The sequence below is a fragment of the Nerophis ophidion genome, linkage group LG19 (assembly GCF_033978795.1).
Source record: "Nerophis ophidion isolate RoL-2023_Sa linkage group LG19, RoL_Noph_v1.0, whole genome shotgun sequence".
In the NCBI taxonomy this organism is placed as follows: Eukaryota; Metazoa; Chordata; class Actinopteri; order Syngnathiformes; family Syngnathidae; genus Nerophis; species Nerophis ophidion.
Window position 1 is genome coordinate 47,088,963 of NC_084629.1, and position 14,405 is coordinate 47,103,367.

The window sequence follows — 14,405 nt, forward strand, 5'->3', positions numbered from 1 at the left end:
GGTGTACATCTATGTATGTATACATATATATTAGGGGTGTGGGAAAAAAATCGATTCGAATACGTTGTGAGATTCAGAATCGATTCTCATTTTTTTAAAAATCGATTTTCTTTAAAAAAAATGTTATTTTATTTATTTATTTTTAATCAATCCAACAAACCACTACACAGCAATACCATAACAAAGCAATCCAATTCCAAAACCAAACCTGACCCAGCAACATTCAGAACTGCAATAAACAGAGCAATTGAGAGGAGACACAAACACCACGCAGAACAAACCAAAGGTAGTGAAACAAAAATGAATATTATCAACAACAGTATCAATATTAGTTATCATTTCAGCATAGCAGTGATTAAAAATCCCTCATTGACATTATCATTAGACATTTGATGAGATGTGTACCCCGCATTCCGCCCAATTGTAGCTCAGATAGGCACCAGCGACCCCAAAAGGGAATAAGCGGTAGAAAATGGATGGATTTATTAAAAAAAAACAAAAGAACAATAGTGTCACAGTGGCTTACACTTGCATCGCATCTCATAAGCTTGACAACACACTGTCTCCAATGTTTTCACAAAGATAAAATAAGTCATATTTTTGGTTCGTTTAATAGTTAAAACAAATTTACATTATTGCAATCAGTTGGTAAAACATTGTCCTTTACAATTATAAAAGCTTTTAAAAAAAAAATCTACTACTCTGCTAAAATGTCAGCAGACTGGGGTAGATCCTGCTGAAATCCTATGTATTGAATGAATACAGAATCGTTTTGAATCGAAAAAATCGATATATTATCGAATCGCGACCCCAAGAATCGATATTGAATCGAATCATGGGACACCCAAAGAGTCGCAGCCTTTATTTATATATATATATATATATATATATATATATATATATATATATATATATATATATATATATATATGTGTGTATATATATGTATGTATATATATATATGTGTGTATATATATATGTATATGTGTGTGTGTGTGTGTATATATATGTATATATATATATATATATGTATGTATATATATGTATATATACATATATATATATATATGTGTATGTATATACGCATATATATATATATATATATATATATATATATGTATGTATATATATATATATATATATATATGTATGTATGTATGTATGTATGTATATATATGTATATATGTATATATATGTGTATGTATATACGCATATATTCTGTATATGTATGATACTATGTATCATTACTCGCGATATTTATATCCATCACTTTACATTTAAGAGCGCTAGCTTGCTGTTAGTGGTTAGCATATCTTCCTACGGTGTGTACTATCGTATGTATACAGTAGTCAGTGTATGGTTGATACTTCACTGGTTAGATCGATATTTTTAATAAACAATTTTTCGTTGTTAACAAACTCAGTAAATTAGTCCCTGGGCACACATGTTACATCCTGTTTTTTTTTTCTGATTATAATTGTGATCAAAAATTGAATAAATCAATGATCTTTAAAATTCTAAGTATCGGGATCAGCATTGGTAAGGCTCCCACCCAAAACCAATACCCAAGTTTGGAAAATCGCCCAAAACATATCTAAGTATCCAAACAACAAAATAACAAGTGCTTATTAAATGTTTACAGAAGTTTAAATAGAACACGTTAAAATGGAAAGTAACCAGGTGTTAATGACAATAAAAGAAAAAGTACTGTAGATTTATAATCCATTTATTCATCCGTTTTCTACCAGTTTTCCTTCATAATTTTGACAAAATAATACATAGGGAAATGACACAATATGTTACGGCATACGTCAGCAGCCAAACTAGGATCTTTTGTGACCTATTTGCATAGTTACTACTAAAGGAGAAGATGTCTAGTATGTTCACCATCTTATTTAATGCCAACATTATTTGATTGCAATAAGAAAGATATGTTTATGCATCATAAGATTTTCTGTTGAAATAAAGCTAATAATGACATTTTTTTGCAGTCCGCTTTATTTTGAAAAGTATCAATGCATTTTGTTATCTGTACCAGTACCAAAATAATGGTATCGAAAAAGCCCTAATATTTTATCTACACACTATAAGCAAAATATTGTTAGTGCTCTAGTCTAAAGTATACCACAAGTCTGGACCTGCCAAAACTGCATAATGTTTAGTCCAATTATCACGTTGCATGAAAGGAAATGGGAGTGGCCCACTTTAGGACCACTATTCTCCACTGCTGCTGGCCCTATTGGGAAATAAGCCATTTAGTTCAGTCAATAGGTCCTACACATTGACCGCCCTCAATTTCTGTTGCGGCTTAATGGTGGGAAGGTCATTATACCTAAATTGTGTTTGTGTTACACTAGCTTAAATTATTTAAACAGCCACAGAATTTTACATGAGAAGCTTCTTCCTTCCGCCTGTCTGTGGATCCCAAGGCCAAGCTAAAGGAGGCTATTAATGTATATGACTGGGTCAAATTTCAAATTTTAGGTGTATTTTTCTACTTTTTGTATGACACAACTAACAAACATTATTCATTTCCACCAGAACCTCAAAGCTGACCCAGAGGAGCTCTTTACCAAGCTGGAGAGAATAGGCAAAGGCTCTTTTGGTGAAGTGTTTAAAGGCATCGACAATCGTACGCAGAAGGTCGTGGCCATTAAAATTATTGACCTGGAAGAAGCAGAAGATGACATCGAGGACATCCAACAGGAAATCACAGTTCTCAGCCAGTGTGACAGTCCTTTTATCACCAAGTACTTTGGATCCTATCTCAAGGTGAGCTGGAGAACGAACATCCTGTAACATTCTTTGCCCAATATAATGTGTCATGGATATTGCATTTTGTGTGGCTTAGCATTAATGGCTTTTAGTGTTTAAAGTAGTCCGACACGAGCACATGTACCTTTTTGAAGATAAAAAGGAAATGACTGTCTCAATTGTACTAATTGTGGTCTGGAAACTTCATTACATGAATGACTCTCTTTAAACCTATTGAACTCTTGCAAGTGTTCTTAGAGCATTGCAAGGCACTTGTGGATGAAAAAAATCTTTGGTATTTTGTTTTGGCATAGCAGCAGGGACTACAAAGGATTAGTTGTAAATATTTTCTCTTGTTGTAGTACATTCTCTCGCTGTGTGATTGTGCTTACCTCTAATAGCATTTAGTGCTGTACTTAAGGGGAGCATGGAGAGTAATGGCAGTCCATTATCTCAATTATGCCTGAAGGAGAGAATTGTGGCCTTTTCGTGTGTGCAGAATGTAGGCCAGGTTTTTTTGCGTTTATGGATGCACTATGCTACTAGTGGAAAACACTGAGCACTGTTAATTTGGATATTCATTTGATTAATATGTAGAGGTTATGTCCAGCAGCGTTGGATCTGTCCACCATCGATTAGCGTTATAGTATACTGTACGTATGAATACTCCTAAAGTCACTGCTGTATGACATGCCTAGAAGAAGCTAAAGGTTGGTTGTAATCACTTTTATGTTGACATCTTTTAAACCAACAATGGCTATCTAAAGATTCTGGATAGAGAGTCGATGTGTCCAAAGAATTGTTCAATTTCCAAGTAATGTTTATTGGTAAAGCCTGCTTTGTCATTGTAGGGGAGGGTAACAGTCTTTTGGACCTTGTCCTTCTATTCCACTGAAATTAAAATGGTGCAGCTTTCATTATTGAAAGTGATCTCTTGCATAACATCCACAGTGGTTTTTTTTGCAGATGTTTAACCTGAAATAACAAAAGCTCAGACGGTGCTAGAAATAAACAAATTGGGTGACAATTGTTCAGGGTGTTTTATTTATTTTTCAGGGAACAAAGTTATGGATTATTATGGAATATCTGGGCGGAGGATCTGCCCTCGATTTGGTAAGTCACCGAAGTCATTCAAATTGTACCTAATGTTAAGTCTGGTAAATTTTTTTAAATCAGACTAACTTGTTTGTCCGTCTGTGCAGTTGGAACCAGGCTCCCTCGATGAAACCCAGATTGCCACAATTTTGAGAGAAATCCTAAAGGGGCTCGAATATCTGCACTCTGAAAAGAAAATTCACAGAGATATCAAAGGTGAGAGAGATGCTTTAGAAAAAGTATTTAAACATGGTTGTTTTACTGCTCTTGGGACTACTAGTACTACTTGTGTTAAACACAAACTGACAGCAGTAAAGTCAAAAGTACCAAACATCACCAGAGGTTTGTGGCCTGGTCTTTCAATTTTCTAGAGCAGTGGCCACATATCCCTTTATTTGACCTAAAGCCATGTACCCCATACCCCTGCACATTTAAAAAAACAGTCTTTAGGCACACAATAAAATGCCTTACCCTGAATATTCTCAGTTCATTAATGATCTTAAAACAACAACCAAAACAATAAAGCAATTATAAGCAATACAGAGTAACAAAATACTAGGATATAAATGACAAAGCCCCCCACTATCTTCAATGTCTGACATACAGGCATTTGTTATTAACCAATTGTACCACAGTCTGTAAGAACATTTGACAGAACTGTGTAAAGGTTAGGTTAATTTATTACTGTTTTCTGACTTAAGTGCCCAGTACATAAATCTATACGTTAGTTTATGTTAAAGGAAAACTGCATTTTTTTGTAATATTGCCTATTATTCACAATCATTGTGAAAGACATGACGACGGATGGATTTTTTTTAATGCATTCTAACTTGTAAATAAAAGTCCGCTTACAGCACAGAAAATGGAGCTCCTTTATTTCGCCCATAAAATAACCATTCAAAAAGCGCCAACAATACTCCATTTACATTTCGTGATTTGAATATTAACCAAGTACTAGTGATATTGTTATTTTAAGCGATGATGCAGACAAACTACAGGTGCTGTTCATATTATTAGAATATCATGAAAAAGTTGATTTATTTCAGTAATTATATTCAGAACGTGAAACTTACATATTATATGAATTCATTACACACATAGTGATATATTTGAAATCTTTTCTTTAAATTTTGATGATTAGTACTGACAATTACTGAAAATCCCAAATTCAGTATCTCAGAAAATTAGAATATTAGTTAAGACTAGTACCCAAAAATATTTTTTTGAAATGTGGGGCAACTGAAAAGTATAAACATGGAAAGTTTCAGCATGTACGGCAATCAGTACTTAGTTGCAGCTCCTTTTGCCTGAATTGCTGCAGCAATACAGCGTGGCATGGAGTCCACCAGTCTGTGGCATGGAGTCCACCAGTCTGTGGCATGGAGTCCACCAGTCTGTGGCATGGAGTCCACCAGTCTGTGGCATGGAGTCCACCAGTCTGTGGCATGGAGTCCACCAGTCTGTGGCATGGAGTCCACCAGTCTGTGGCATGGAGTCCACCAGTCTGTGGCATGGAGTCCACCAGTCTGTGGCATGGAGTCCACCAGTCTGTGGCATGGAGTCCACCAGTCTGTGGCATGGAGTCCACCAGTCTGTGGCATGGAGTCCACCAGTCTGTGGCATGGAGTCCACCAGTCTGTGGCATGGAGTCCACCAGTCTGTGGCATGGAGTCCACCAGTCTGTGGCATGGAGTCCACCAGTCTGTGGCATGGAGTCCACCAGTCTGTGGCATGGAGTCCACCAGTCTGTGGCATGGAGTCCACCAGTCTGTGGCATGGAGTCCACCAGTCTGTGGCATGGAGTCCACCAGTCTGTGGCATGGAGTCCACCAGTCTGTGGCATGGAGTCCACCAGTCTGTGGCATGGAGTCCACCAGTCTGTGGCATGGAGTCCACCAGTCTGTGGCATGGAGTCCACCAGTCTGTGGCATGGAGTCCACCAGTCTGTGGCATGGAGTCCACCAGTCTGTGGCATGGAGTCCACCAGTCTGTGGCATGGAGTCCACCAGTCTGTGGCATGGAGTCCACCAGTCTGTGGCATGGAGTCCACCAGTCTGTGGCATGGAGTCCACCAGTCTGTGGCATGGAGTCCACCAGTCTGTGGCATGGAGTCCACCAGTCTGTGGCATGGAGTCCACCAGTCTTTGCGGCATGGAGTCCACCAGTCTTTGCGGCATGGAGTCCACCAGTCTGCGGCATGGAGTCCACCAGTCTGCGGCATGGAGTCCACCAGTCTGTTGCACTCCTCAGGTGTTATGAGAGCCCAGCTTGCTTTAATAGTGGCCTTCAGCTCTTCAGCATTGTTGGCTGTGGCATCTGGCATCTTCCGCTTCACAATACCACATAGCTTTTCTATGGGGTTAAGGTCAGGTGAGTTTGCAGGCCAATCAAGAACAGGGATACCATGGTCCTTAAACCAGGTACTGGTAGATTTGGCACTGTGTGCAGGTGCCAAGTCATGTTGGAAAATGAAATCTTCACCTCCATAAAATTGGTCCGCGGCAGGCAGCATAAAGTGTTCTAAAACTTCCTGGTAGACTGCTGCATTGACCCTAGACCTCGGGAAACACAGTGGACCAACACCAGCAGATGACATTGCACCCCAGACCATTACCGATTGTGGAAATTTGACACTAGACTTCTGGCAACGTCGATTCTGTGCCTTCCCTATCTTCCTCCAGACTCTGGAACCTTGATTTTCAAAGGAGATACAAAATTTACTTTCATCTGAAAACATAACTGTGGACCACTCAGCAGCAGTCCAGTCCTTTTTGTCTTGAGCCCAGGCGAGACGCTTTTGACGTTGTCTCTTATTCAAGAGTGGCTTTACACAAGGAATGCGACAGCTGAAGCCCATATCTTGCATACGTCGGTGCGTGGTGGTTCTTGAAGCACCGACTCCAGCTGCAGTCCACTCTTTGTGGATTTCCCCACATTTTTGAATCGGTTTTGTTTGACAATCCTCTCCAGGGCGCGGTTATCTTGCTTGTACACTTTTTTCTACCACATCTTTGTCTTCCCTTGGCCTCTCTATTAATGTGCTTGGACACAGAGCTCTGGGAACATCCAACCTCTTTGGCAATGACCTTTTGTGTCTTGCCCTCCTTCTTTAAAGTATCAATGCTCATCTTTTGGACAGTTGTCAAGTCAGCAGTCTTCCCCATGATTGTGTGTCATACAGAATCAAAACGAGACACCATTTAAAGGCTTTTCCAGGTGTTTTGAGTTAGTTAGCTAATTAGTGTGGCACCAGGTGTCTTCAATATCTGACCTTTTCACCATATTCTAATTTTCTGAGATGTTGAATTTAGGGTTTTCATTGGTTGTCAGCTATAATCATCTCCCTTTTGGCAAAAAACACTTGAAATGTATCAGTCTGTTTGGAATGAATGTATACATTCTACAAGTTTGACTTTCTAAATGGAATTAATGAAATAAATCAACTTTTTCATGATATTCTAATATGACCAGCACCTGTATTTATAGCAGCGCCTGATCACTACGGTGTGTCTCTTTTGTTTACGTCATCGAGAGGTCTGCTTCTTTCTCGCATCCTTGCTCCTTTATAAGTTTATTCAAGATAATAAATCTTGCATCTCAACTGGACATGAGACATCTGAGTAGGTGTTCCGACAAGTTTGTACACTTTGAGAGCCGTTTAAGACCCAAAATTGGCGAGGACGACATGAAAAGAGGTTTATTTCCCTTCTCCGCACTCCCCACCACGTTTCTTTGCGAGGAATGAGACATTTTTCACTTCAATGGTAATATATAAACATACCAGTAATCAGCATGCTAATGACAGCAGGTGTTACAAAGGAAGTGTTTTGTTTTTTTATTGTTTGTTGGCTCTCATGAAGTCTGCAGTGTGTAAATAATCAGTGATAACGGGGGTAAAAAAGCAAACGTTGTGATGCGTTTTTTAAATGAATGCGCTGCGTATGCTTAAAATGATCAAAATATGTAATTATTAAATGTTATTATAAATGTGCCCTTTACAATATTACATATACACTTACTTCATGTATATAAAATTCTAATGGAGGTGTTTGGATTTTTTAAAAGGGATTTTTAGGCTCCATTGTCATGTCTTTCATAATAATTGTGAACGATAGGCAAAATCCCCCCCCAAAAAAGGGAAGTTCCCCTAGGAGAAGAATAGTTTTCAGGCAGCGCTATGTAACTATTAACTTCGGCAAGATAACAATAACAATTATTTATGTAGAAATGTCACAGGTTACATTATAAAACATCTTGATCAATCAAAGCATGATCAAGACAATTCATATTTTGTTAATAAAATAAGCTGATATTGAAACATGGAATTTAAGCTCCAACTCTGCCCTTTGTTGTGCACTTTTCATTTATAGAAATCTTAAAGTCTTACAGTACAAAGCAACATTGAAAACAGTAACTCAGACTAAAACACTATCTGTGAAGCATAAGAAGTACAAAACATGCAAAATGGTACCGTATTATTTTTCGGACTATAAGTAGCAGTTTTTTTCATAGTTTGGCTGGGGGTGCGACATATAATCTGGAGCGATTTATGTGTGAAATTATTAACACATTACCGTAAAATAAAAATAATATTATTTATCTCATTCGCGGAAGAGACAAAGAAAATTTCGCAATCGTCACCTACACGTCAACCAATAAGAATTCGGCGGGGGAGGGTCATGGCAGAAGTGCATTGTGGGTCATGTAACGCTATATGCTATATGCTACTGCCGTAGCTATTAAAATGGATCATTTCATCGTTGGCGGTAACTTATAAAAACTGAGAAGGGCTGAACAAAAATGGCACCGAAAAGGAAATCATGTACTGCAGATTACAGGCTGGATGTAGTGAAATATGCAGCAGAAAAGGACAAGAGGAAGCGGCGCATACCTTTGGAGTTGGCAGAGTTGTTTAGAAGCGACAGCGAGGAAGAAGATTTCATGGGATTTATGGATTAGGAGTGACAGATAGTTTGGTAAAGGTATAGCATGTTCTATATGTTATAGTTATTTGAATGACTCTTACCATAATATGTTAGGTTAACATAGCAGTTGCTTATTTATGCCTCATATAACCTACACTTATTCAGCCTGTTCTTCACTATTCTTTATTTATTTAAAATTGCCTTTCAAATGTCTATTCTTGGTGTTGGATTTTATCAAATAAATTTCCCCCCAAAATGCGACTTATATATATGTTTTTTTTCCTTCTTTATTATACATTTTCGGCCGGTGTGACTTATACTCCGGACCGGTTTATAATCCAAAAAATACGGTAGTTTTCTAATAGTGTATCTATATTAGTCATGAAAAAAAACTTGGTTAAAAGATTTGAGTGTGTGTCTAAGTAGTTTATGACCACAATTAACAATACCGAGATGGTAATAATAATCTTGATAATTTTGGTCACAATAACCATGATATGAATTGTTCATATTGTTATGTCGCTAGTCTCCTTTCCTCCTGTATGCGCCACTGTTCAGTGTTCATAAGATGAAGCGTTCAAGTGCACTGCTTACTCTTGAGTGTTCAGACATATTTACGTACTCCCTATGACAATTGACATAATACTCAATATTGCAAGCCAGTGCACCACCAGAATCTGTTAAGCTGTTATTTTAAGTTGTCGGAGTTTGCCATTGTTGAATAATTTCCGTGCTACTATCGGTACAAGGGCCTTTCTCTCATATTAAATTCTAGTAATAATTTGTTGTCTTATTTCCCATTTACAGCAGCCAATGTGTTGCTGTCAGAACAAGGCGACGTGAAACTGGCGGACTTTGGCGTGGCGGGACAGTTGACTGACACCCAGATAAAAAGGAACACGTTTGTCGGTACTCCTTTCTGGATGGCACCTGAAGTCATAAAGCAATCGGCTTACGATTCAAAGGTTAGAATTGTGAATGACGTTTTCATCAAATAAAGGTGCAGTAAAGTGACAGAGGTCAAGTGACTCATAAGGTTGTTCTCCTCTATGTCCAAAGTTACATTTTTAATTGTCCTTCTACAGCGTTTTGCAGCATAAGACTTAATCTAAAGTATTATATAGTGGTTCTTGTCTAGTCTACTAATGTACTTTTACTGTGTATTTTTGTAAAGTGCAATTCAAAAGGGTATATTTACTGAATCATTTCAGTCCTTTCATATGTCAAACATCTCAAACGAAACTGCGCTGCTTCAGCTAACCATTGAAATGTCAATCCTTTATTATTTTGCACAAAAGATGATGTTCCTTTAAACGGCTCTTAGTTTTATGGGGATGGCTTTGCGTTTCAGGCAGACATCTGGTCGTTAGGAATAACAGCAATAGAACTGGCAAAAGGAGAGCCGCCGCACTCGGAGCTCCATCCCATGAAGGTCTTATTCCTCATCCCAAAGAACAATCCACCCACGCTGGAAGGAAACTATAGTAAACCACTCAAAGAATTTGTTGAAGCCTGTTTGAATAAAGATCCTCGCTTTGTAAGTTGAGAGTATTTGTTTCCAAGCAATTGTTAAATTTCACTCAGAAATTCCCGTCTCATTTTTTTTGTGTAGAGACCGACTGCCAAAGAGCTGTTGAAACACAAGCTGATTATACGTCACGCCAAGAAGACGTCCTATCTGACCGAATTGATCGACAGGTTCAAGAGGTGGAAAGCAGAGCAGTCCCGAGAAGAGTCCAGCTCTGAAGACTCCGATGAGTAAGTTGGTCGCCGTCTGTGAAGAGACTCCTCCGAGCTAAACTGACGTTTTTTTTTTTTTTTTTGAAGGGAGACACAAGGTGAAGCGTCTGGAGGCAAAGATGATAAGTGGATCTTCAACACCATCAAGGAGAAGGACCGGAATAAGGTTCCGAACGGAGCCATACAGCCGGCTGAGTTGGAAATTGATCCGGTAAGAGCAAAGAAAGTACACGATATGGTCAAAAGTATTTGGTCACCCCCAATTCTGCAACGGAGTGCTTAAAGGGGAGCATTATCACAATTTCTGAAGGGTTAAAACCCATAAAAATCAGTTCCCAGTGGCTTATTTTATTTTTCGCAGTTTTTCTCAAAATTTTACCCATCACGCAAAATCCCGAAAAACGGCTTCAAAGTGCCTGATTTTCACCATCAGTACATCCACCCGTCTATTATCCTGTGACGTCACAGCGTGAAACCACCAGAAACAAACATGGCGGATAGCACAGAAAGGTATAGCGATAGTAGCTCGGATTCAGACTCGGATTTCAGCGGCGTAAGCGATTCAACAGATTACGCATTTATTGAAACGGATGGTTGGAGTGTGGAGGCAGGTAGGGAGAACAAAATTGAAGAAGAAACTGAAGCTATTGAGTCTTATCGCTTTGAACCGTATACAAGCGAAACCGACGAAAACGACACGACAGGCAGCAACACGGGAGGAAACGAGGACGAATTCGGCGATTGCCTTCTAACCAACGATTGGTATGTGTTTGTTTGTCATTAAATGTGGGTGGATGGAAAGGCTGGATGCAGCGTGTGTGGGCGGGCGAGAGGGAGAGAGAGAGAGAGCAAAAATACCAAAACAAATCTGTCTGGAGCCGCAAAAAATTAAAAGGCATATTACATACAGATCACGGGTACAAGCGGCCGAAATTAGTTTCCTCCGTCGGGTGGGAGGAGCGAGATGAGCTGGGGAGGTGTTTAGGGTGTTCGATTGGTAGGAGGCCACGGGTAAGACCCAGGACACGTTGGGAAGACTGTCTCCCGGCTGGCATGGGAACGCCCCGGGATCGCCCGGAAGACGCTGAACCAAGTGGCTGGGGAGAGGGAAGTCTGTGCTTCCCTGTTTAGGCTGCTGCCCCGCCACCCCACCTCGGATAAGCGAAAGAAAATGGATGGATGGAATGTTGACCGGTGTTCTGTCAAATTTTGCTGCTTCCTCGTAAAAAGCTACCAGTAGTGTAAAATGATAATAAAAATAAAATGTAAGTGTCTGTAATTGTCTACAAGATGGGTGGTCAAAAGATACAATGAAAGAAACACATTTTAAAGTCACTACTTACTTGAACACGAGGCATACAAGGCAGCTGCTTTGGATTAGTATTTTGTTCGAGGTATATTTTTGAAATATTTACGTTTGTGCACATCCTGAGTAGCGTTGGGTAGCAGACATCGATGAGTAGCAAAGATTGACAGAAAAGCAACATTTGACTCATTCTGCTTCAGTATTAGACAGACTAGCAGTGATATGCTGGAATTGCTTCATCAAGTTGGCGACGCGCTCAATCATGTTCTTGATGATTATTTTTTTTAATTCAACAAAAATCATCTGCTTCTTCTTTCCAGCCCTGTACAGACACTCTTTCATCCCATGGTTGGAAAACAAAGTAATGTCGATCTGTCGCTATAAGCGAATGCTAGCAAATAAGACCAAATGTTTTGGTCTGATCTTACTGTGACATTTGCTATGCCAACTAATGGCAGGGATGCTTGTAACTCAAACATTTGCTTGTAACTGAAAGGAGAGACAATAGCGAAGTGAAAGCTCTTATCTGTAGTTCATCCCGAAGGTGTTTAATGGGTTTGAGGCTAAAGGTTAAGTTTCTTGACACTAAACTCAACCAGAGTTCCTTAATGGACATTACTTTGTGCAATATCCAAAAGGTAGAAGAATTAACATTGGAGTGTAGTCCAACACCTATTTGGTTAATCAACCTTTCGACTAAGATACATGCCTTGACATTTTTGTCAAAATGGCACGTAAAGAGCAGTTATTTTTTATTTTTCAAAACCATATTCCTGTTTTTGTAGGTGCAGGAGAGTCCAAAGAGGCCTTTGTCACAAAGCTTATCATCAATCTTCTCTCCCTTGTTTTCTGAGGTAAATAACATTTTAAAAAAATTGAAAGAGTGTATGTTCAAAGTGAAACTTATATGTGTAACAACTGTTGTAGTTGAAGGACAAGGGGGAAACCAGCAATGGCAAGCCAGAGGCTACAGAGGCGCTACGGGAGGCCATTTTCCTGGCTGAAGACATACATCCTGGTGTGTGTGACTCTCTGGTGGCTGAACTGGTGCAGAGACTTCAGAGGTAATGCACCAAGTTCTGTTGAGCACTCGGTTGTGGGTCAGGCATACCGGTTGTTTATTTTAATATATTTGTTGGAAGATTTGTTGTAGTAGAGATGGGCAATACAGCCTAAAATTTTGCAGTCTCTGTGATGGATACAGTGGGGCAAAAAAGTATTTAGTCAGCCACCAATTGTGCAAGTTCTCCCACTTTAAAAAATAATAGAGAGGCCTGTAGTGGGTACACTTTAACTATGAGAGACACCATGGGAAAAAAGATTCTATGATTGTAGGATTTTTTTATGAATTATTTGGTCAATTCCTCTGTAAAATAAGTACTTGGTCACCTACAAACAAGCAAGTTTTCTTGCTTTCACGGACCTGTAACTTCTTCTTTAAGAGGCTCCTCTATCCCCCACTCATTACCTGTATTAATGGCACCTCTTCAGCCTCGTTATCAGAGTAAAAGACGCCTGTCCACAACCAAACAGTCACACACCTAACTCGACTATGGCCAAGACCAAAGAGCTGTCAAAGGACACCAGAAACTAAATTGTAATCCTGCACCAGGCTGGGAATTCTGAATCTGGGCTATTGACTGATTGATTGAAACTTTTATTAGTAGATTTCACTGTTCAGTACATATTCCGTACAATTGACCACTAAATTGTAACACCCGAATAAGTTTTTCAACTTGTTTAAGTCGGGGATCCATGTAAATCAATTCATGGTAACTAGATGAGCCGCTTGGTGTGAAGAAATCAACTGCGAGAGCAATTAAGACATACAAGACCACTGATAATCTCCTTCGAACTGGGGCTCCACGCAAGATCTCACCCCATGGGGTCAAAATGATCGCAAGTACGGTGAGCAAAAATCCCAGAACCACACGAGGGCACATAGTGAATGACTTGCAGAGAGCTGGGACCAAAGTAACTTTCGGTAACGCACTACGCCGCCAGGGACTCAAACCCTGCAGTGCCAGACCCTGCTTAAGACAGTACGTGTCCAGGCCCGTCTAAAGTTTGCTGGAGAGCATTTGGATGATCTAGAAACGTAGTGGGAGAATTTTGTATGGTCTGATAAAACCAAAATGGAACTTTTTGGTAAAAACACAACTTGAGTTTGGTGCAGAAGGAATGCTGAGTTGCATCCAAAGAACACTACACCTACTTTGAAGCATGGGGGTGGAAACGTCATGTTTTGGTGCTGCAAAGGGACCAGGACGACCGAACCATGCAAAGGAAAGAATGAATGGGGCTATGCATGGTGAGATTTTGAGTAAAAACCTCCTTCCATCTGCAAGGGCGTTGAAGATGAAACGTGGTTGGGTGTGTCAGCATGACAATGATCCCAAACACACCTCCCGGGCAACCAAAGGAGTGGCTTTGTAAGAAGCATTTCAAGGTCCTGGGGTGGCCGAGCCAGTCTGCAGATCTCAACCCCATAGAAAGTCTTTGGAGTTAGTTGAAAGTCCGTGTTGCCCAGCGACAGCCCCAAAACATCACTGCTCTGGAGAAGATCTGCATGGATTAATGGGCCA

At 39.6% G+C, this 14,405-nt stretch overlaps 1 protein-coding gene across 2 annotated transcripts in view; it reads left to right on the forward strand.

Annotated features, from left to right (window-relative positions):
* Window positions 1–14,405, forward strand: part of stk24a (serine/threonine kinase 24a (STE20 homolog, yeast)) — a 38,184-nt gene that overhangs the window by 15,443 nt on the left and 8,336 nt on the right. The window contains exons 3-11 of one of the 2 annotated variants that reach the window (XM_061880147.1): window positions 2,542–2,772; window positions 3,811–3,867; window positions 3,957–4,065; window positions 9,582–9,739; window positions 10,126–10,311; window positions 10,387–10,532; window positions 10,602–10,725; window positions 12,606–12,674; window positions 12,748–12,888. In XM_061880147.1, the coding sequence (XP_061736131.1) occupies window positions 2,542–2,772; window positions 3,811–3,867; window positions 3,957–4,065; window positions 9,582–9,739; window positions 10,126–10,311; window positions 10,387–10,532; window positions 10,602–10,725; window positions 12,606–12,674; window positions 12,748–12,888 (1,221 nt within the window). Of the gene's footprint in view, window positions 1–2,541; window positions 2,773–3,810; window positions 3,868–3,956; window positions 4,066–9,581; window positions 9,740–10,125; window positions 10,312–10,386; window positions 10,533–10,601; window positions 10,726–12,605; window positions 12,675–12,747; window positions 12,889–14,405 lie in introns of those variants that run through there. The other variant, XM_061880146.1, reaches the window with a different exon arrangement.